The 20,270-nt window shown below is 41.9% G+C and overlaps 3 protein-coding genes across 4 annotated transcripts in view; 2 read left to right on the top strand and 1 right to left on the bottom strand.

Annotated features, from left to right (window-relative positions):
* Positions 1–9,655, top strand: part of cemip (cell migration inducing hyaluronidase 1) — a 57,700-nt gene extending 48,045 nt beyond the window's left edge. Inside the window, exons 19-31 of one of the 2 annotated variants that reach the window (XR_012923771.1) lie at positions 1,017–1,148; positions 1,334–1,369; positions 1,695–1,850; positions 2,706–2,886; positions 3,249–3,464; positions 3,878–4,089; positions 5,170–5,355; positions 5,480–5,684; positions 6,062–6,148; positions 6,441–6,598; positions 6,751–6,851; positions 7,087–7,557; positions 7,623–9,655. Coding sequence is in view for 1 of the 2 variants with exons in the window: in XM_076011349.1 (XP_075867464.1) it covers positions 1,017–1,148; positions 1,334–1,369; positions 1,695–1,850; positions 2,706–2,886; positions 3,249–3,464; positions 3,878–4,089; positions 5,170–5,355; positions 5,480–5,684; positions 6,062–6,148; positions 6,441–6,598; positions 6,751–6,851; positions 7,087–7,214 (1,798 nt within the window). In the remaining variant the exon portion in view is untranslated. Of the gene's footprint in view, positions 1–1,016; positions 1,149–1,333; positions 1,370–1,694; positions 1,851–2,705; positions 2,887–3,248; positions 3,465–3,877; positions 4,090–5,169; positions 5,356–5,479; positions 5,685–6,061; positions 6,149–6,440; positions 6,599–6,750; positions 6,852–7,086 lie in introns of both variants that reach the window. The other variant, XM_076011349.1, reaches the window with a different exon arrangement.
* Positions 9,656–11,887: 2,232 nt separating this feature from the next.
* mesd (mesoderm development LRP chaperone) lies at positions 11,888–14,408 on the bottom strand. Its single transcript, XM_076011386.1, has 3 exons — positions 14,205–14,408; positions 13,110–13,342; positions 11,888–12,177 (listed from the first exon to the last, which is right to left on the bottom strand). Exons 1-3 carry the CDS (start codon positions 14,355–14,357, stop codon positions 11,910–11,912), a joined length of 654 nt encoding a protein of 217 aa, XP_075867501.1. The 5' UTR covers positions 14,358–14,408; the 3' UTR covers positions 11,888–11,909.
* Positions 14,409–14,869: 461 nt separating this feature from the next.
* On the top strand, positions 14,870–18,161 carry tlnrd1 (talin rod domain containing 1). The gene has a single exon (XM_076011374.1). The coding sequence runs from the start codon at positions 16,469–16,471 to the stop codon at positions 17,531–17,533; it is 1,065 nt and encodes a 354-aa protein (XP_075867489.1). The 5' UTR covers positions 14,870–16,468; the 3' UTR covers positions 17,534–18,161.
* The last annotated feature ends 2,109 nt before the right edge of the window (positions 18,162–20,270 follow it).

The following is a 20,270-nucleotide window of genomic DNA, read 5'->3' as shown; positions in this document are numbered from 1 at the left end:
AGTGAGGTTTAGATAAATAGAGGAACTTTATTTCAGCACCGTTTTATCAGAGGTTGGCAGGGTTCGGTTTCCAACTACCCTCTGGAATCAATTGGAGGAAGGGTGGTGCAGATTTTAAGAGCTGGATTCCAATCAGAATGAAGATGTGAGTGCGCTGGAGGGCATCGATCAGCTCCATCACACCTCTCTCAGGCAATCAACACCCACACTCATACGGTGTGGGGGGAGCGACAAGCAGGTTAACTGTATTGGAAGTGTCACATCTGCCAGGTCTGCATGTTGGATATGGGACTCCCAGACAAGGTGACAGTCAAGGTTGTGGTGATTGGAGACCCAGCAGTGCTCCTCAGGACCAAACTGCTTCCAGTCCACCAGATATTGTGGTCCTTTTTCTTTTCTGGACACCTCTAGCAGCCTCAGGGTGGTGTATGCAGGATAATTGTCAATGATCCTGGGTGGTGCAAGAGCTGCTAATGGAGGGAGACCAGGCCAAAATAGCTTTATGTTCGACATGATGGTGTAGGTGCGTGATAGAAAATCATGGAGTATTTTTTTGTGTTTGATGTTCAAAGTCCTGAACTGTCTAAAGAAGTAGTGTCAACTCATTGCTGTCTTAAGAATGGCAGTCGTGTTGGTGGACCGATCCAGCTTGTCGCACTGAATCCATCTGATGCACACTGGGTCGCAGTGAATCCTGTTTTTTTCTCATCCCAAAGTCACAATTTTAGTCTTGACTAAGTTTAGCTTGAGGTGACTCTTCTCACATCAGTCCTCTCTTGACTGAGCGCCTATATTCCTCCTCCTAGTCCCCCTCCACACATCCCTTCACAACAGTGTCATCTGTAAATTGTTGCAGATGATAGAACTCTGAGATGTGGTGAAAGATGCAGTGCAACATATCTTGAGCAATCAAAAATCAGAAATCATCTGCCGATAAGAGAAGAGAAGAGGGACAAAATAGCACTCAATATACACCTTTACTAAGTTTCTTTCTGTGATAATGCTTTATTCTTCAGGTATGGGCCCCACCTGGATTCTGATCCTTTCAAAGTCAGAGTCCCTGCACTTATCAAACACTTTGTGGCCTATAAAAACCAGGACCATGGCGCCTGGCTGAGAGGAGGGGATGTTTGGCTGGATTCCTGCCAGTGAGTACGAAAAACTCATAGAAACTAGTGAGCTTTTATTTTCTACAGACTGTGTTTCTGTGTGTGTGTGTGTGTGTGTGTGTGTGTGTGTGTGTGTGTGTGTGTGTGTGTGTGTGTGTGTGTGTGTGTGTGTGTGTGTGTGTTTTGTGTGTTCCAATGATCAATTATGTCTTTTTCTTGTTCAGATTTGCTGATAATGGTATTGGACTCACTCTGGCAAGGTAAGACCTGTGCCCGCCTTACAAGAGATAATTGAATAAATACAGCGAAAATTGTCTGTTTTGAGGGAAACATTTAGAACTTTCATTGAATATGAAGTACAATGTTAACTGTGTCTGCACAATAGAGTTGCTAGAGGTAGATAATGCTGTTTCTCTGAGATTATTTCATGAATTGCTGCTTGTTTGTTAACTGTGAACTATTTGCTGTTAAGTGAAGGTGCAGTATATGAGCCCTCTTTGTTTGCCTGTTAAACACTTTTTCCAATGCCATTACCAGTAAAAGAGATTTTTTTTTAAAAAAAACAACAACTTTCTGTGCTGACAGTGGAGGAACATTTCCAGATGATGATGGTTCACACCAGCAGGTGAAGAACTCACTTTTTGTGGGTGAAAGTGACAATCACGGGATGCCTAATCCTGACAACCGGATCTGGGGCCCTGGGGGTTATGACCTCACTGGCAGAACTCTTCCACGCGGCATGTAAGTAGTGGTACAGATGAATATCTATGTTGCAAGCAATCATAAAGGAAATTTAAACAATGGCTATACGCCAACGTTTATGTCGGCTCGGTAAAATTATTTGGTGATTTAATTGGTACAGTTACAATCATCAGTTTTTTGACGGTTTCATATTTTCTTGCAATCAATCAATCAATCAATCAATCACATTTTATATGTATAGCCCAAGTTTATATGGTCCAACATTCTCCACAGATGCATCGCCCTCCTAGATTCATGAACCTGGTGAGGAAAAACCAAAAAACCCTAAAAAGGGAAAAAGACAAAATATCAGAGGGCCGTGAAGGAGGGATCCTTCTCCCTGGCACAGGCAGATGTGCAATAGATGTCATGAATACAGATTACATTCAGCAGTGAATAACATAGTAATTTTTTTTTTCTAATGCTGCAGGAGTCCATAAGTCTAAAACTCTGTGAGTTCATAAGTCCAGAGGCCATGTGAGCTATGAGTTCAGGAGCAGGATCATAAAGAACCTGAGCAGGGAGCTAGACGATAATGTAGAGACAGCAACTCTGCTGGGTGGCAGGTGACAGCGTGTTCCAAGTGGGGTCCAGGAACCAGAGGATGATGGACTGAGTGGATGGCAGCACCTGGCTACGCCAACACTCTCTGAAAGCTATTTAAAAAGTAGAGAGCATAGAGAGACTCCAGTGAGAAAATTGCAAATGATTTAGCAGAGAAGTGATGATTGCAATTGTTGATTACTAAAAGTGTAGATGTTGCAACTCACAGGCTTACTTTTTTTTTTTTTTTTTTTTATCTCACCAAGATTTTCCACTTCTAAATGAAATCGTGTGTGCTTGGTTATTCCGCAGTGACTTTCCTATACGAGGAATGCAGATATACGACGGGCCCATCAACATGGAGAACTGCACGTTTCGGAAGTACATCGCGCTTGAAGGACGACACACCAGCGCTTTCGGCTTCAGGCTCAACAACTCTTGGCAGAGCTGCCCCAACAACAACGTCACTGGCATTACCTTCGACCATGTACCTGTAAGTCCGTTTCTGTGTGACAGCCCCAGAGAAGAACTGAAAGTGGAACTTTAGAATTCAGTGTTGTCTTGGTCTCGAGACCACGTTATAAGGGTCTCGGTCTCGTCTTGGACTCTGAGGCATTTTTACTTGGTCTTGTCTCGGACTCGGACTGGGCGGACTCGGGATTCCAGATCCAGACCGGTGGAGACTCAGCCAACAACAGAATAACAGAAAAGAATCCAGCTGCTGCCTTGTTATGCTCTGTTTGTGACACCCAGTGTCACAGCCCCAGATTCCGAGTTAATTTATTTTACACTGTTTATATTGGTGCTGATTATGAGAGCCTTCAGTGAATATGTGTCTCCGTCTCTTCACTGCAGATATCGTCCCGTGTGTTCTTCGGGGAGCCTGGTCCATGGTTTAATGATATGCAGATGGATGGGGATAAGACCACCATATTCCATGATATCGATGGCTCGGTCAGTGAATACCCTGGAGCCTTTCTGGTGAAAGAGGACAACTGGCTCTTGCGACACCCTGACTGCATTGATGTGCCAGACTGGAAGGCTGCTATCTGCAGTGGCCATTACGCACAGGTCGGTTGGTGGGCATCAGAACATTCGTGCACGACAAGCTCACATTTTATCAATCTGCTACCTATAATCCCTGACAGACATACACTACCAGTCAGAAGTTTGGACACACCCTATGAATTTTAATGTCTTTTCTTTCATTCTCATAACTATTGACATTGCAGTTTCTCACTGAAGGCATCAAATCTACATATGAAAACACATGGAATTATGTAGGAAACAATGAAAGTGTAATATGTTCTTGTATGTGTCACTATCTGCTGGCTTTCAGAGAACTTATATCTTGATTTTGTAGACGACAGATTATGCTGTCAAAAAAGCAGCACCGCCGTCCACATCCATATTTCTTCAGTCTGTCCCCTCAATTACTGTAATTTTGTGTCAGACATAATGTATTTTTCATGTCCTATCTCCAGATATACATCCAGACACGAAACCCTGCAAACTTGAACATGCAGATAGCGAGGAACGATTACCCCGATCGAGCCCTGACACTAGAGGGAGCCCTCGGGAAGAAGAAACACTATCAGCAGTTCCAGCCCGTGATCACCCTGTCAAAGGGCTACACCATCCACTGGGACCAGGCAGCACCTGCGGAGGTCACCATCTGGCTCATCAACTTCAACAAGTCAGTAAACACGTTAGCTCCACTTAATGCAACACGCACTGGCAGAAAACTGAAAATGATTTCTAGAGAGAATGAGGAAGTTTCCGTCCTTTTTCCTGTTATAGCCAGCATAAGTTGTTTGGACAAAGTTTGTTTGTTTGTCAAAATTGTTGTCTGTGTAAACAAAACATTCCAAGGGCTTTCCGCAATTTAAAAGCACATGGATTATCTAAAGAAATGCTTGACTGGATTATTTATTTGAGCATTAAAAACACAAGTACTAAATCAGTTAAGCAAGAAGAAAACCATAAATGAAAATAAAACAAGAAAATAAATAAATACAAGCCTACAAGTACAAAGAGATATATATAGATAAATATTTATGCTATATATAGACACTATAAATAATCTAAAAAAAAAACCTAATTACCATATAGCAGATACTTAAAGGATAAAGTATCTGGCAGTTTAAGGATAAACTGCCTAAAATGGAGATAATGCATCAAAATGACTAATTCGATAAAGATGGTCTAAAATAGCTTCACACGATATTATCAAGCTGAAATTTGGCAAGCTTCCCCAAGCAAAACATGACCCTTTGATGAGCCCTTTTGCAAAATACTTGACAATTTGCTTTCAATTTAATTTGATGAACTGTGGGTGCATTAGACTAAAGCTGATTTCGCCCAATGCACCTAGAAGGGGTCAGATTGGGTGACTGTCTTAACAGCAATGGGTTTTTTGGGGGGGATGAACTGATCAAACTGTCAAATGCCTCAAAAAAAAAAAGATGCTGTGCAGACCAGCATTCCCTGCAACTTAAAAGGTTTAACCAAGACAGGCTCATATTTCATGCTGACAACTCCAGCTGCAGGAGTTATATTTTCTCCAAGGGCTCAGCTAGGAAGGTACCAGCTCAGGATCTGGGTCACTCTAATGGTGCATATATATATATATATATGTGTGTGTGTGTGTGTGTGTGTGTGTGTGTGTGTATATATGTATATATATATATATATTTATATATACCATTTTTATAACTTTCAAAATTAAATATATTTTTTCTTGCCCCCATTTAATTTCTTCTTCTTTTTTTTAAAGAAATGACTGGATCAATGTAGGCCTCTGCTATCCACAAGGCACCGACTTCACTGTTATCTCTGATGTCCACAACCGGCTCACCAAGCAGACCCGCAAGACTGGCACCTTTATCAGCACGTCACAGAAAGAGAAGATCAACCACACACACCTGACTAGAGGATACTACTACTGGGAGAAAGACACCGGGTGAGACGCACTTAAATGCAAACATTCACAGCCTTGTTGTTGCGTGTCAAACGTCAGCTTCTTCTTGTTGTTCTTCATGGTTTAAGATTTTATCATGACCGGCGCTTCTCTGTGTTTATTTCAGCCTGCTGTTCCTGAAAGTCAAGGCCTTCAGTGACAGGGAGCGTTTTGCCTTCTGCTCCCTCAAGGGCTGTGAGAGAGTGAAAATCACTGCTGTTATTCCCAAAGGCAGTCCACCCAGTAATTGCTTGGCCCAGGCCTACCCTAAACACGCTGAGGTGCCTGTTGTAGATGTGCCTATGCCCAAGAAGATACCGAGTGGCAGCCTGGTAAGGAAACACAAAATGTCTTTAGAATCCAGAACAGTTGATTTAAACCCATTTGTGTGTTTGCACGCTTAAAAACACATACTGTAGCAATTTACTTTCATGGTCATTAATTAGATTATAAAAAGGCTTTGATTCAAACATAGCATATATTTGTTATTTTGTTGGTGTACCTGTTTTGCTCTGTTTTTATTCGTTTCATCTGGTTTAATTGTGTTATTTGTCTCGCATTCATTTTCCTCAAAGATGTTTCTAAATATAGTCTCAGCCCTGATAATCTTCTCATTGTTTTTTTGCACAATTTGTGGGACTGAAGTTTGACCTAGTTTGTTTTTTTTTTTGTTTTTTGCTTAATAATCCTTTGGCTTGTTCACTTCTAGCAATCCCCAGAACACTTTCTGGAGGTCAAGCTGGAGTCCTACAACACTCGCTTCTTCCACATCAAAGAGGACTTTGCTTTTACTGAGGTACGCAGACTTCAGAAAACTCAGTCTTCAGTTTCATTTGACAATGGAGACCACTGATATACAGAATTAAGTGTGTGCAGTGCACGGAGCACTTGCTCTCAAGCCTGAGTGAATACTGATGTTGCAATCTGAATGAGCCGATAAGGAGTAAAGCAGCTACTCTTGTTTTTTTTATTTATTTTTTGCCTTTTTTTTTTTTTGCTTCTTGGTGTTTCGTAATGAACGAGACACTCTCAGATAGTACAGCTAAGGTGGTTGTGGATCACATTTTTCTGTCACTGCGACACAACAGGTAAACGGGAGGAAGTTGTACCAGCGTGAAAATGGGGTGCAGCTCACTGTGATTGATGGGCGTGATGGGAAGGTGGTGGAGAGCAAAGAATTCCGTAATCACATCCTTCAAGGCATTCCGGCACAGATACTGAACTATGTCAACGAACTGAGAGATGGGTGAGAAACTGATCAATTTAAGATACATACACTGAATCCTATATATGATGATGAAGCATGTATACCACCTGTTCATTACTTTTTTATTTATTTACATGTCTGACCAGAAATTCATATTGTTGTTGTTGGTTTTTGTGTGCGTATTCCACAAGGTGTGTCGTCCTAATCACGTCAAAGGGCCGTCTTGCCACCAGAGGATCGTGGACGAATGTTTTTGAAAGACTTGGTGCAAAAAAAGGCATCAGATTGAAAGGTAACCAACTACTCCAGAACCCTAAACCAAATCACAACCTTTTCTGAAAACATTGTAATGGGTGAGTCATTCAGGGTGTCCAGTCCTTGAGACTCAATGCAAACTACTTTAGTTGGACGACCAAATGACGTAATTGTTGCTTTCTCATTTTCATCACAAAATTGTTTCAAAATTGTTTCCATGTTAAACTCTCTAATGGTTTCACGTGTTTATCTATACTTTTGTCTCGTTGCAGATAAATTGGCATTTGTTGGGTTTAAAGGCTCCTTCCTGCCTGACTGGGTCCACCTGGAGGTGGGCTCTGACAGAGCCAAGATCCACCAGGTGCTCCCTGTGCCTGTGGTCCACATGATGAAATTGTAAAATGCAGGCAGGACCGGCAGGAAAGCCGAGAGACTCTGTAGCCTGCAGATGCAAACTTACTAACTGTTCTCAAGAAAAGAAAATACAGACTCGCACAACATTCTCTCTCTCTCTCTCTCTCTCTCTCTCTCTGTCTCTCACACACACACTCTCTCCCTCTCTTTTTCCCACCCTCTGTCTCTCTCTGTCTCTCTCTCTCTAGTTTTGAAATAACTAGGCCAAATGAACCAAGATGCTGTCTGTCCTGGAAGGGGGTCTACTCTGGGATGTTATGGTGGTCTGCTCTGCTGCATCAAGTCCTGATTCTTGCTTAGTGTATAGATGGATCCAACCAGGAAATCAAGTACAATGCAATTCTCTGACCTTCAAAAACAGGAATAGTCTTTTTCTATCAACCTAGTGAACAAGGGAACATATTGCCACTTCTCTATTGACTTATTTGCGTTCAAGGTGTAAACAGTAAACATACTCAATTCAGAAATGGAGCCTTTCAGCACTGCACTAACTCGTGGTTGCTGATGATGTACAAAAAAAAGTTCATTTGAGATTTCTCGGCTGTTAATAAGTAAATATTGACACAAACAGCCTAGCAACCTCAAATCAACCTTTTTTTTTGCATCAGGTTTTCACTTTCTCCACTATTGTTTCCACATAATGAGCAGCTCTAGAGTAAGTTTGTAGCACTGCTGTGACCTCGTACTGTAGCTCTCTGCCGCTCAGCAGTCGCAATGAGAAGCTCAATTATTTTTGAGTTTGAGTCAGATTTTTAAATCACTTAATTGGTAAATCTACTGTTCCGTATGTATTTCTGATATTAGCTGCGTTTCCATTACCCCCAGAATTGCGCAAAACCTAAACATCACAATAAGAAAAGTGGTCATGGAAACACCTAAACCTCGAAAACCCTCTCAAATATGGCTAAAAGGTATTGATGCTCTCATGAGATGGTTTTCCAGACTTATTGATATAGAGGGATATCGCCAAAGTGTCATGGAAAGACTTTTTTTCACATTTACACATCACGTTCGCATTGACCTTGTACGTCACGTACAAAGTCACGTGACCAGTTCACTTTGGCACATTAAGTTTGGACGGAGGAGGAGACGGAATATATTTCACAAGTGATCAAAGACAAAATATAAGAACCATTCTTGACAGCAAACAAACGCAAACAAACGAAAGCAAACAGAATTCCCAGAGAATTACGGCTTATGCGCTTCGCACCATTCAATGGAAACCCCAGCAAATCGCATTTGTACTTTGCAAAATACTGTAGTGGAAACGCAGCTATTGTCACTTACAGTTTCCACAAAACTCTTGATGCACTAAACTAAACAAAACTATCTCAGCCTAAATCTATCCATCCATTTATTTCCTATCACCAATTCTCCTGTACTAAGGATGATGGAGGTGCTGAAGCCTTGCCCAGCTGTAGCATAAGGAGGGTGGGTTACATGCTGGACATGATTCTCGGAAGGCCACACAAAGCAGCAAACATTCTCACTCGCACCGACAAATAATTTAGAGTTCTCAATTATCCTGATGTCTTTGGTTGGTGGGAGGGAGCCGGTTCACATGGAGAGAACCCACACAGAGAGGAGGAGAATGTGCAAACTCCACACAGAGGAGACCAAGAACTTCATGCTGCGGAGCAACAGATAAAGAAATGGAATGTATGAACGAATGAATGAGCAAAGGATTTACCGTAAACACGGTGCACAGCTCGCCAAGGTGCAGAGACACACAGCTAATGCCACCTCTTGAACCACTTTGTGGCCTTGAGCCGGTTGATCGGATTGGTCTCTGGAAAGTGATGGAGGTTTCACTCTTACCCCAATTTCCCCCCCCTCCCTCTATCCAAGATACTGATACGATGTGATAGACAAATCCATTGCATTCAGAAAACGTTTGTTGTTCCAAACATTAAGACATTGTTTCCTTTTGCATGATCAAATTGTCCAATTGTGATTCCAGCTTGTTCCAAATGCTGATAAACTGTCAGCTCCTTCGTCAGTGGACCACCGTTGATACTTGACTTTCGAGACCTAAACAAACGCACAGCCGTGACATGAAAAGATGTGTAATTAATGTGTGGCCAGCCAGTCAGATGTCCATGTTCGACTTTCAATGCAAGTCTGTGACCTGTGATGTGTAAACTTTGAGTGGTTGATCGTTCTCCTTGTTTGACTTAAGTGAAAGGGAAAAAAAACAGAAGCACTGTTTTAATTTTTTTACAGCATTTGTGATAGTCGACTTCAGATCTTTGTTTCTTTAACGTCACTCATTTGATATTGTGACATTTGATTCTCTTCCGTCTGTACCATTGTGTGATGCATTCATTTTGGTCTGTGTGGTGAACCAGCAAGAAATTAAGTGAAAAGAGATGTTTTTCCATGTACAAATTCCCCATTTCAAAATACTTTGTTACACCTCTGTTGAAATATGGCCAAAAAAACAACAACAACAACTAATTATGATGTTATTATCCCTTTCCTTTGCCGAAATAGCTGGTCTTTTTTCGGAGGTTGAAGCAGTTTGGTGTTTTGTATGTTAAATGTGTTTATAAAAGCCACAAATGACTAAAAGATATATTTTATACTTATTTATTGTACAGATGCCTAAAAGGGACATACTTTTTGAGTTGTATTGTTACTGTCCTATATGTACTCTTCATGTATCGAATCATTCTAAGTCAATTTCAAAAGGTTTGTACGTGTAACCCTTGGTGTAGTTGGCTTGTTTTAAGTGTACAGTACACATGGTGAAGTTCATGTATATGTGGCTGGGCTTGTAAATTTAGGAAGCGCCATGATTTTGACTCTATGAGGACTTTTGTACATAAATAAATGATGCTGAGCAGTTTGTCTGTGACTCATTTTGATCCTGTGATTACAAAGATAAGAGAAAGGAAGTGGAATTGTTTTTGAGCAGTAGTAGTCATCGTCGTAGTAGTGGGGGTGGTGGTGGGGGTTATGGTAGTAGAAGTTGTTACAGTGGTTCATTACCACGAATGATTCTTAATAGGTTCATGGACTCTTAAATCTACATTTTACTTCTTGGTTATATCATGAGAAAGCACATCTTTATATCGTCAGTTAGTTCTCTCTTTGAACAGTCTCATCTCTTTGATGACAATGTTTTCCTTCTGGAAGGTTCTTCTGTCTCCACAGAGAAACTCTGGAACTCTGACATTGCCCTTGGAGTCCTTGGTCCCCTCCCCGACTGAGACCCTTCTCCCCTGATGGCTCAGTCTAGATGGCCGGCCAGCTCTGAGAAATGTGTCGCCTTAATATAGACAGGTTTGTGCCTTTCCCAATAATGTCCAATAACTGAACTTGCCATCGGTGGACCCCAATTACACTGCAGAAACATCTCAAGGCCAATCAATGGAATCTGGACGCACCGAAGCGCAATTTTGAAATTCATGGCAACGGTTGTGAATACAAGAAAATAGATAGAAACACGGACTCTCAAATAAAAATGTCAATATTAAAGAGGTGCAAGGCCCAGGCAATTTGATCCAAAAAATGAAAAGCGGCCCACAACACTGAAGTGTCCATCTCAAAAATATTTCAGTCTTACTGACAGACATCGAGGAGGAAACACAAACGCGTTTCGACCATGTCTTTCTCAGTGTGCTTGATACTACATGTGATTTCTTAGTTTTTTTATTGTTATTTTTAATAAATACACATATAAATGTGTTATTTTTCATGTCATCATTATGGAGTGAAAAATTAGGAATAATTTGAGGAAAATATAATCAATTTTGCATTAAGACTAATATAAAATGTGGACAAAATGAAGCTCTGTGAATACTTTCCGAATGCACTGTCTTGTGCTAAAAGGTGAAGGCTTGATACAAGGAAAGATGAAGGATTTTGAAGAAAAAAAAATTGTCAAACTAAAAATTGAAGACAAAAACATATTAGAAATTAGAAAATTGTTTATTTTCATACTTGGTGAAAAATCAAACATGTGGCTCATCATTTCAAACCAAATCATAGTGTGATGCAATGTGAACCTTGACCGACAAAAACTCTTAATAGTACCTCAAAGGAAATATCACACAAAGCTTTGAAAAGACTGTTTTCATTACATTACGTTTAAGCCCTGTGTCTCATGATTCAAAGGCGAAAAGGAACCCTCCTAAAGAACTCTTCAGAACTTTCTATCTGTATGAATTTGGATATATCAAGTGGGTTTTTACATAGAGAGAAACGTGGACTTGCTTTGAACCCAGTGAGCAGCAGTTCGCCAAGGTAGAAGGACAGCAAAAATCACCTCGAGCCTCAAGCTGGCGAAACTAACTGTACTCAATCTGATTGGCCTGCTTGAATGTGCGATTCAACAAAGGTTTTGCAGCTCATATTTTTTTGCTCCTTTCCAAATACTTTTCCCAGGATGTTTGGATTACTGATATAATGGATGAATCCAAGGGATTCACAAGACATCCAGTCTGGCTTGCACGTCAGTAGTTTGCAGGAAACTTGCTGGAACCATTCATCATAATATCACTCCCTTTTGGACAATCGTATGATGGAACTGTTTTTTTTATTTATTTATTTTTTATTTAAAACCCAATGAACAAGATCTATAAGCTCACAAAAAACCGTTGACCTCTCCCTCCCTGTATACCAACAGACCATGAGGATGAATGTACTCCAGGCCTCTGACTGTGTAAACCATTTTCATTCATAGCTCCTGTTTGTCCTGGCTGGCAGTATTCCCCTCCAAGTCTGGCTTCTTGCTCTCACTCTTCTTTTTGCTCTTTTTCTTGGCATTGACTTCGTTTGGCTTTTTATATTTGTCATCATCCTTCTTGGCTGCCTTCCCAGGGAACACCTGCCCTTCCACCGTGACGTCCATGCAGCGCTCCTGGGACACAAGGAAATCTTTCACCTCCCAGGCCATACTGCCGTCTCGCAGCATGAAGATGACCCTGTTGGAGCCCACGACAAACCTGGGGGAGCACAGATGACAGTAGTGATCACTAAGACAGTCTAGCATGTTGTTTGAATGCAATTTTTTTTTTGTTGCAAAAATTCAACAAAGAAACAACAGAACAGCGCTCCTTTACCCAATGCATTGCAGAGTTAATGGAGCAAAAATGATCACAAGCCTTGCTAAAATTGGAAACTGTTCCCCCTTAGAAAACAAAATTGACAGTTGCTCTGTTTTCTTTTTAACCATACTACTATTACTACTACTACCACCTCCACTACCGTCACCAAGAACAACAAACTAGTGAGCAGAGAGTAAAAAGTAAGAAAAAGTAAATGTTTTGTTTTTGTGAATTGTTAAACTACATGGAGTATATCGAGACTGGTTTTCAGTACCTTATGTATCTTACTGAACTGCATGAGCTTTGTCTACTCAGTACCAGAAGATTTCAAAGCATTTTACAAGGTGAAGTCCTAGGAGGGAATTGGAGCCATTTTGGTTAATGTTTAGGACAATACAATTAAACAGAGGGGCAGAGGTGCACTGATTTGTTCCATGACTGGTGTCAGCACTATTCAGAGACTGAGCCGTGGAGAAACCTGTTCCAAAGACAGGTTTGACAGGTGCGACTGCCTCAAATGGCAAAATATTCCACCCCCAGACCGACACAAAAAGATGAGAAACGGTTTGACTGAATTACACTGTGGCTCGATAACCTCACATGGAAGACAAATTAGAAGTGCCTGAGAAATTCAAGAAAGTTGATTTTGAAAAGAATATGTTTCAGCATTTTGGCAAAGGTCCAGGGCAAATCACACAATCCAACTGTGCTCACAGTGTTAATTAGTTTTTTCTTTACTTTTTTTCAACAGAAAAACACAACAGAATGGTTAGCAAGAAAAATGTTTTGTTTAACAGAAAGGTAAATAAGCAGGTTTAGTGATTCACTACCTCTGAACGTCGTAGTTTCCATTGAAGAGGCTACCCTGCCACAGGCTTGTGAGCTCCTCCGTCTCCTTTTCAGTTGGATCTCCTGACACCGTAGCAAAAACCATCAGAGTTCTTCCCTTTTTAGACAACTTCAGAAGGTCCTCTGGCTTGGAGGAATCCACTTTGGAAAAATCAATGGGAGGGGGAGACCTCTTGTGCTCTGGCAGGTCACCTTCCTCGATGTCATCATCCTCCTGCAGTCCGTAAGCACGGAAAATACCAACAGTGAGTTCAGAGAGGTAAAGAGAAGCAAGTGTGCTGATTCTACACATACTGTATATTAACTGGTCTTTGTATGCTGATCAAATGTAGAGAGCAATCATACAGGCATTTTTTGTTCTCTTTATTTGCTTTACTTGGCATCACTGCAAATTGCATCGTCTTCATTGTTGATCATCCTATCCTGATCACTGTCTGCAGTCGACTATTATTACTGTGTAAAAACACAATAATAATCATAGTAATAATAATAATAATAATAATAATAATAATAATAATAATACCTGCTAAAATATAGACATTACATGTTAATCAATGGGAAACCTTTCATTACACAAGTAACAAATCATTCCCTCCCTTGCAATATCATGAAGGGTATTTCTGCCTTTAGGATTTCTTTTTTGCAGCGCAACACTTGGGGCGCACAACTACGACATCTAGTGGTTAGCTTTTGTGGCTACATCTCAACTAATTATGGCTAAAGTCTCAACGTAATGGTTGCGAAAACTAAGTACATTATGTGCCTCGTTTTCGTAAAACAACAACAATAACAGATACTATGAAAATGTTTACATTCATATAACAAAATTCCGTGTCTGTGTGCTTTCGTAAATAACGAAAACTTCATAGAAGTCCCTATCGGGATTTCCTCCAGAAGCTAAGAGCACCAGCAGCAGACGCACGGATGGCTCTCTAAACCAAACAACTCGCCTTAACTCCACAACTGCAAAGATTTTGTGAATACGGAACGTTTCAATGGTTTTAATGACTGACTGACTGACTGCTAACCAGCTAGTGCATGAGGACTGGCTGGATGAAACTCGAGTGGGGACGTACCTCCCATTGTTCCAGGAGCCTTGCCATGTCAGCGTCATTGTAGTCTCGGATGTCCTTTTTCTTGGGCTTATCGGTGCCACCAGTCGCCAAAATATGAACAAAATATAAGCATATTAGCAGCAGGACGTACCGCCACCTAAAGTCTGACGCCATGATTCCAGATGGTGCGTTCCGATTGGCTCATGAGTGTACTGGTCACGATGCGAGAGGGGCGTGTTACAGCGTAATAAAAAAAAAAAAGAAAAGAAAAGAAAAAGAAAAGCTACGCGCACACTATGGAGAATTTCAGAATAAAGTAAAAGCTATCGACGATCCTTTAAAACGCTTTTAAAAGCTACACATCGACAACGTGCTTAACAAACACCATAGCTTACCGTGAACTAACAAATATATATAAAAAGAACAGTGGGATGATCGATATGTCAAGACTGAAATGAGTTATTGACAATGGATTGTTCCACTGAGGCCAGAATTACAATGAATTGGAAGTCATGTCATAGATTTTCACTTGAATTGGGGCAGTTGTGGTCAAGGTAACTTGCTGATTTAAAATAAATAAATAAATAAATAAAAAAAAAGCATTAGTAGTAGCAGCAGCAGCAGCAAGATTTAAATAAAACAACAAAGCTTTTATTTTGTTGTCTGGACTTCCTGTGTAAATGTAAAAATTCTGGCTCACTTGACTGCACTCAGAAGTCTCATGGCAGCTCAGTAGCCGCTCCTGCAAAAGAGCAGTCATTAAAAAAAAAAAAAAAAAAGGAAAATCGCTGGCGCTCTACCGGCTAACTTTTAACGAGACTTTTCTGCCGTGACGTCGTTAATGGGAGGCAACAAACAGTTTACGGACATGGTGGAAAGTTGATTCGCTGCAACGTGGGCTGCTTCGTTGCCACAACTTTTTTCGCTCAGTCCAGCAACCGTTCAGCTGCGACCGACCACACCCTCCCCGCTTCCTCATAGTATTGAAGCGGGAAGGCGAAACAGCACTTTGAATCTCTGGATATACGGCTTCTTCTTCTTCTTCGTTACGTATTCTGTGGGCCTGCCGAGACAAGGGACTTTTTTTTTTCTTCTTTTCTTTCTTCTTTTTCTTTTTTTTTTTTTTTGTGATGATGTGAGCCTACAAGGAGAATATGTGGGGCCATGCAGTTTCGGGAGCGGAGTTGAGAGGCGGAGGGAGTGGAGGGCGGACGGACGGACGGTGCGAATGGAGTCAAAGGGACCGGAGCAACTGTTAGCTTTAAAGACTGGGCTCCTGAGCCTCATGGTAGTTTGACGGACTTTTTCGGTCGACGGGATTACCAGACACCTCGGGGGGTTTCGTTTTCTGAAGGAACATTGGTGAGATAATGGTGCCGGAGCGACACACAAGTCCTCCCTGTGCCCAGAAGAGCTGCCCGGGTGGTGCCGCGGTTATTAGCAGCATGACTACGCTAGGCCGGTCAAACTCACTGGGAACTCGTCGGATAAGGTCTCGGTGCTACTTGAGGCAACTTGTGCTTATTCGAGTGGACATGAAATAATATCGCATGGGTTCCAGTCATTAAAAAATAAGGAAAGACAAACTACGGAAGGTATCTAACGTCACGGTATTAGTGAACCGTTGTTTTTAAATTAAGGATTTTTTTTTTTTTTTTTTTTTTTTAAACATTAGTTTTCGGTCCTCGGTGTAGTATTGGTGGCGCCGCAGTTCGTCTGTCATTTGTATTTTCAGTTAAACAACCTGTGAATTCCTCAGTTCTACTACTAGAGACTAAAATTCGGTTGACTTCGTTTTGCTTTTCTTTTCTTTCTTTTTTTAAAATTAGCATTCAAATCTATTTGACAAATGATGTGACCACGGTTTCTCAGAAGTTGTGTGTTAATGTTAATCTTAACGTAACCAGTGCTTATTTAGGCCTTAATAGTCGGTTTTAATGTACAACAAGTCACAAAACATTATGACGAGGAGGAGAGGATAAGTCAACGGAAGTACAGCAGTAAATTGTTTTGCTAAGTATGTATTGTTTTTGTCGGAAATACATGTCCTATGTGTGTAATTATGATGTACAGTTTCTTGCCTATGTACTTTGAAGGAATTTAAAGAAGACTGGCCAGTTGTCATTCAGAAGATCCTGTAAAAAGCAGTACAGTTATGTTTCTTGGGTGACCTTGACAACCCAGCGCGATGCATTGTGCAGCAGCAGAGAATATTTTGTAACCAAACCCTTTCCAAAAGCAGTTCGGACCCCTACCACACCCTAGCCCCATTCCCCCTCCTTATTATGGCTAGTGGTGGATCTGGCAGATCAGCTAGTGAGGGATCAACCAGCGTACCCAGTGGCAGTTTGCAACAGAGGAGACGTCTCTCCTCCATCTGCGACACATGCAAGAGCAAAATGCAGCTTGTGGCCGACCTCCTCCTGCTCTCCAGTGAGACGAGGCCGGTGCTGACCTCGGAGGGCGTGGTCGTGGCGGACACCTTCGACCAGTGCCGCGACACAGTCATCGCGAGGACTAAAGAGCTCTCCATTCTCACCCACGACATCCAGAGCCAGCTGAACATGGGCCGATTCACCGAGGTGGGCGACCGCCTCCTGGAGATGGCCGACCTGGTGGTCTCTCTGACCGAGTGCTCGGCGCACGCTGCGTACCTGGCGGCTGTGGAGACGGCCAGCTCCCAGCCCTGCCTGCCCGGCCTTGTGGACCGCTACAAGGTGACGCGCTGTCGGCACGAAGTCGAGCAGAGCTGCAGTCTCCTCCGCATCACGCCTCTGTTGGACCTCACCCCCCAGCTCCTGCTGGAGCTCTCCCAGAACATCTCCACCAACCTCAAGAACCTGACCGACATCTCCTCACTGGCGAGCGAGAGGTCCCGGGACCGCTTCGCGAAGGAGCAGTTCAAGCTGAGCGTGAAAAGCATGAGCATGAGCGGCACGGCCTTCTTGGCCTGCGTCAAAGAAGTGAAAACGCAGCCCAGCGAGTTGACCAGGAATCGCTGCGTGCTCTTCAGTTCCGCCCTCGTGCAGGCGGTCAACGCACTGGTGGGCTTCGCCACGGAGCCCCAGTTCCTCGGAAGGGCCGCGAGCATCTCCGCCGAAGGCAAGGGCGTGCAGAATGCAGTTTTGGGGGGCGCCATGAGTGTGGTGTCGGCCTGCGTCCTCCTCACTCAGGGCCTCAGGGATGTCGCGCAGCACCCCGAGAACAGCTCCAAAATGGCGGACTATCGCGAGCGCCTGCGCAATTCGGCGTGCGCCGTGTCGGACGGCTGCACTTTGCTCACTCAGGCACTCCGAGAGCGCTCCTCTCCAAGGACTCTGCCGCCAGTCAACTCTCATTCTGTGAATTAGTTTAGCAAAGGGCAACAAGGACTCCAGCTTATCTGCACCCCCTCAGCCACCTTCCCAAAACACAAGAATATTTCTTTGTGGTTGCCCCTGTCCTGTCATGTCCTGTCCTGTGCGTCAGGTTACATACGACATCAAAAGAAGACTGCCCGGGTCCGTGGGCTCAGTGCAGACGGAGGAGGAGAGTGCCGAAACATCTGCTGCAAGGTATTGTGTTGCGCTGGATGTGACACAAACCTTGTGAAGACCTGATCCACTGACTCCTCCGGCTTCCGAGCCAGTTTCAGCTTACAGGCGACCGACAGACAGCTGCCTTCTGACCTGAAACGTTTACCTCAGTTGTCTGTTGTCGGTGTGAACGGCAGCCTTTCAGCGTGTGAGCGGCTGAACCCACCTGACGTGGCGTGATGAGATTGAGAGAGATTGAAGAATGATTCTTTGTGTCTTAATGCATTTTTTTTTTTTTTTTTTTTTTTTTCAGTTTCAATGTGTGAATACTTATTTGGTCAAAGCTGCTGAGTGTGTGCCATAGGTTTTACACTATTTACCTGACTTTCTATAGTATTTCAAAGTGTTTTGTTTATGCATGTAATGGAGTATTTATTTCAACTATTAAAATTTTTTTGTGACATTTTGTTGTTTGGATAATGTGCTCTGATTGGCTTTAATCACTCAGGTTTTGTTCCAAAGTTTTTGTTATGCAGTTAAGTGTATGTTTCTGACAAAGCCTATATTTTATTAATAATAAGGTTCCTCAGGTGACTTTAAAAGAGGGAATGAACTTTGAATACAAAGGTGTTTTTTTTTTAGGTCTTCTATGCATATGTGTAGCATAATTATACAATGTTTTGTCATTTTCCCATTAATACAAGCGGTTAGACGAAAAGATCATGGCCGCCTTTTTTTCCTCTCCAGGCCAGACAGTATATAGTAGAAAGATTTAGACCGTTTTCTCAGCAGCTTTTTAAGATAAGAAAATTCTGGTCTGAAAGGGTCATGGTTGTGATGTTGTGATATTGTATCTGCAACTTGTCAAACTGCCAAGAGTGAAAGTTCTTTTGAATTATCTTTTTTAAAGCATTTTGTAATATTCCAATCAGTATCACCTTTTCCAAACTAAAGATTTTTCATTTGTACACGTTCTTGCATTCTCCAAGGTTGAACCAAAAAGGCTTCTCATTCAGTGAATTCCTTTTTAGGAAGAATCTCAGCCTTTTTTTGAAAGCACACAACAATTCCATGTGTGTTTTAACAGGTTCAAAACATCACGTGACGTTGATCTCACCAGGATTCGCAAGACACTAGATTTTTTTTTAAATCTGACAGTCTGGTACTGAGGATGTGTTATTTCAGTTCATAACGTGATTATGGTGCAAAGCACACAAACTGGAAGTTCTGCTTTATTTCTGTCATTGCATCATTTTGTGTTGTGACTTTTTTTAATGACATGCAATTCTTATTTTTGCATACAAGTAATCCACCTTATGTCTCTATGTACTATACATACAGGACAACAACAGGAAAAGCAAAGCCTAAGCTATCAGGAGTGGCTTCCTTCACATGACAAAATGCTAGTCATAATTCGGGCACGGTTTCGCCCATTTCCTGCTGCAGGAGGGAAGTACTTGCCTATCTTTTTTCCCAGGAGAGCTCCTATCCCTGTTCCTGGACTGATGACACCGTTGGAAGTAAGAAACGGTGACGTGAGTCCTTCCCAAATTCTGTTCTGTTTGCTTTTTCAATTTTTTATTTTTTTTTCAAAGGCCCAACGTTATAGGTCTCTTGACAGCCCATCTTTTCTATTCTCAAGGCAGCGTACCACTCTTAGTTTTCACCTTTGTTCTTGTCACCAGAGAGGAGAAAACTGATCCTATGCTTCCATTATTCATGGGCCTAGAATTTCAAATGACAGATTGCTCAGACTTGGGAACCCAACACTTTGGACACAAGCAGAATAATATCCAAAAATGCTTTTGTGTGTGTGTCTTAAAGTTCTTTGGACACCATCCACATAATGTGAAAGCTCCACTGACTTTCAAGTCCATTCCACTTTGAATTAATTAGGTGACCGTGAGAAATGCTTTCCCTTAACCCATACACTTTAGTATGAAGAGAGACTGACACTCTTATACCATATCATATCACCTATTTAACACAGTAACACAGTTTGCCATTTAGATAATTAAATAAATAAATAATAATTTATTTTTAACCCGCCTGCAGGAAACAGATGGTCAGCTGCATGCGCACACACCCATACGCAGACCCTTTATTGTCACAATGGTCCGGGGATCTGTTTTTAGTTTTACTCTTTCAATCAGCAAATGGTGCACACATTGTTAACTCAAACCCACCACCCATGCACAGACTTCCTATGCTTTACTGTCTCCACACTTGCTTAACATTGTTCCCACCTAAACAAACGCCAATACTAACCCTGATCTGACTCTTATTCTACTGCATTCTGCTTTACCAGTGTGTGTAACATCGATGTATGTGTTTTTCTAATTTTATCCATTCATCCCAACATCCCACAGTCATGAGTCACTACTTGTACATAAAAAAGTGTGTTTGAGATGACTATACAATATCTATTTATCTATGTTTTTATAACCATCACATTTTGAGATTATTGACCCAAGTCGTCATAGAATTTCTTACACTGTCGACTGTAGACTGTCTTTGGTCACTGTGATGACGGCCATCCTTGAACCTGTATTAAGACCACTGTTCTTGAGTC

The sequence above is a fragment of the Nelusetta ayraudi genome, unplaced genomic scaffold (assembly GCF_046127955.1).
Source record: "Nelusetta ayraudi isolate G7.1 ecotype Tasmania unplaced genomic scaffold, CSIRO-AGI_Nayr_v1 ptg000005l, whole genome shotgun sequence".
NCBI lineage: Eukaryota > Metazoa > Chordata > Actinopteri > Tetraodontiformes > Monacanthidae > Nelusetta > Nelusetta ayraudi.
Note: the sequence above shows the minus strand (reverse complement) of the source record. Positions and strands in the feature narration are given on the sequence as shown.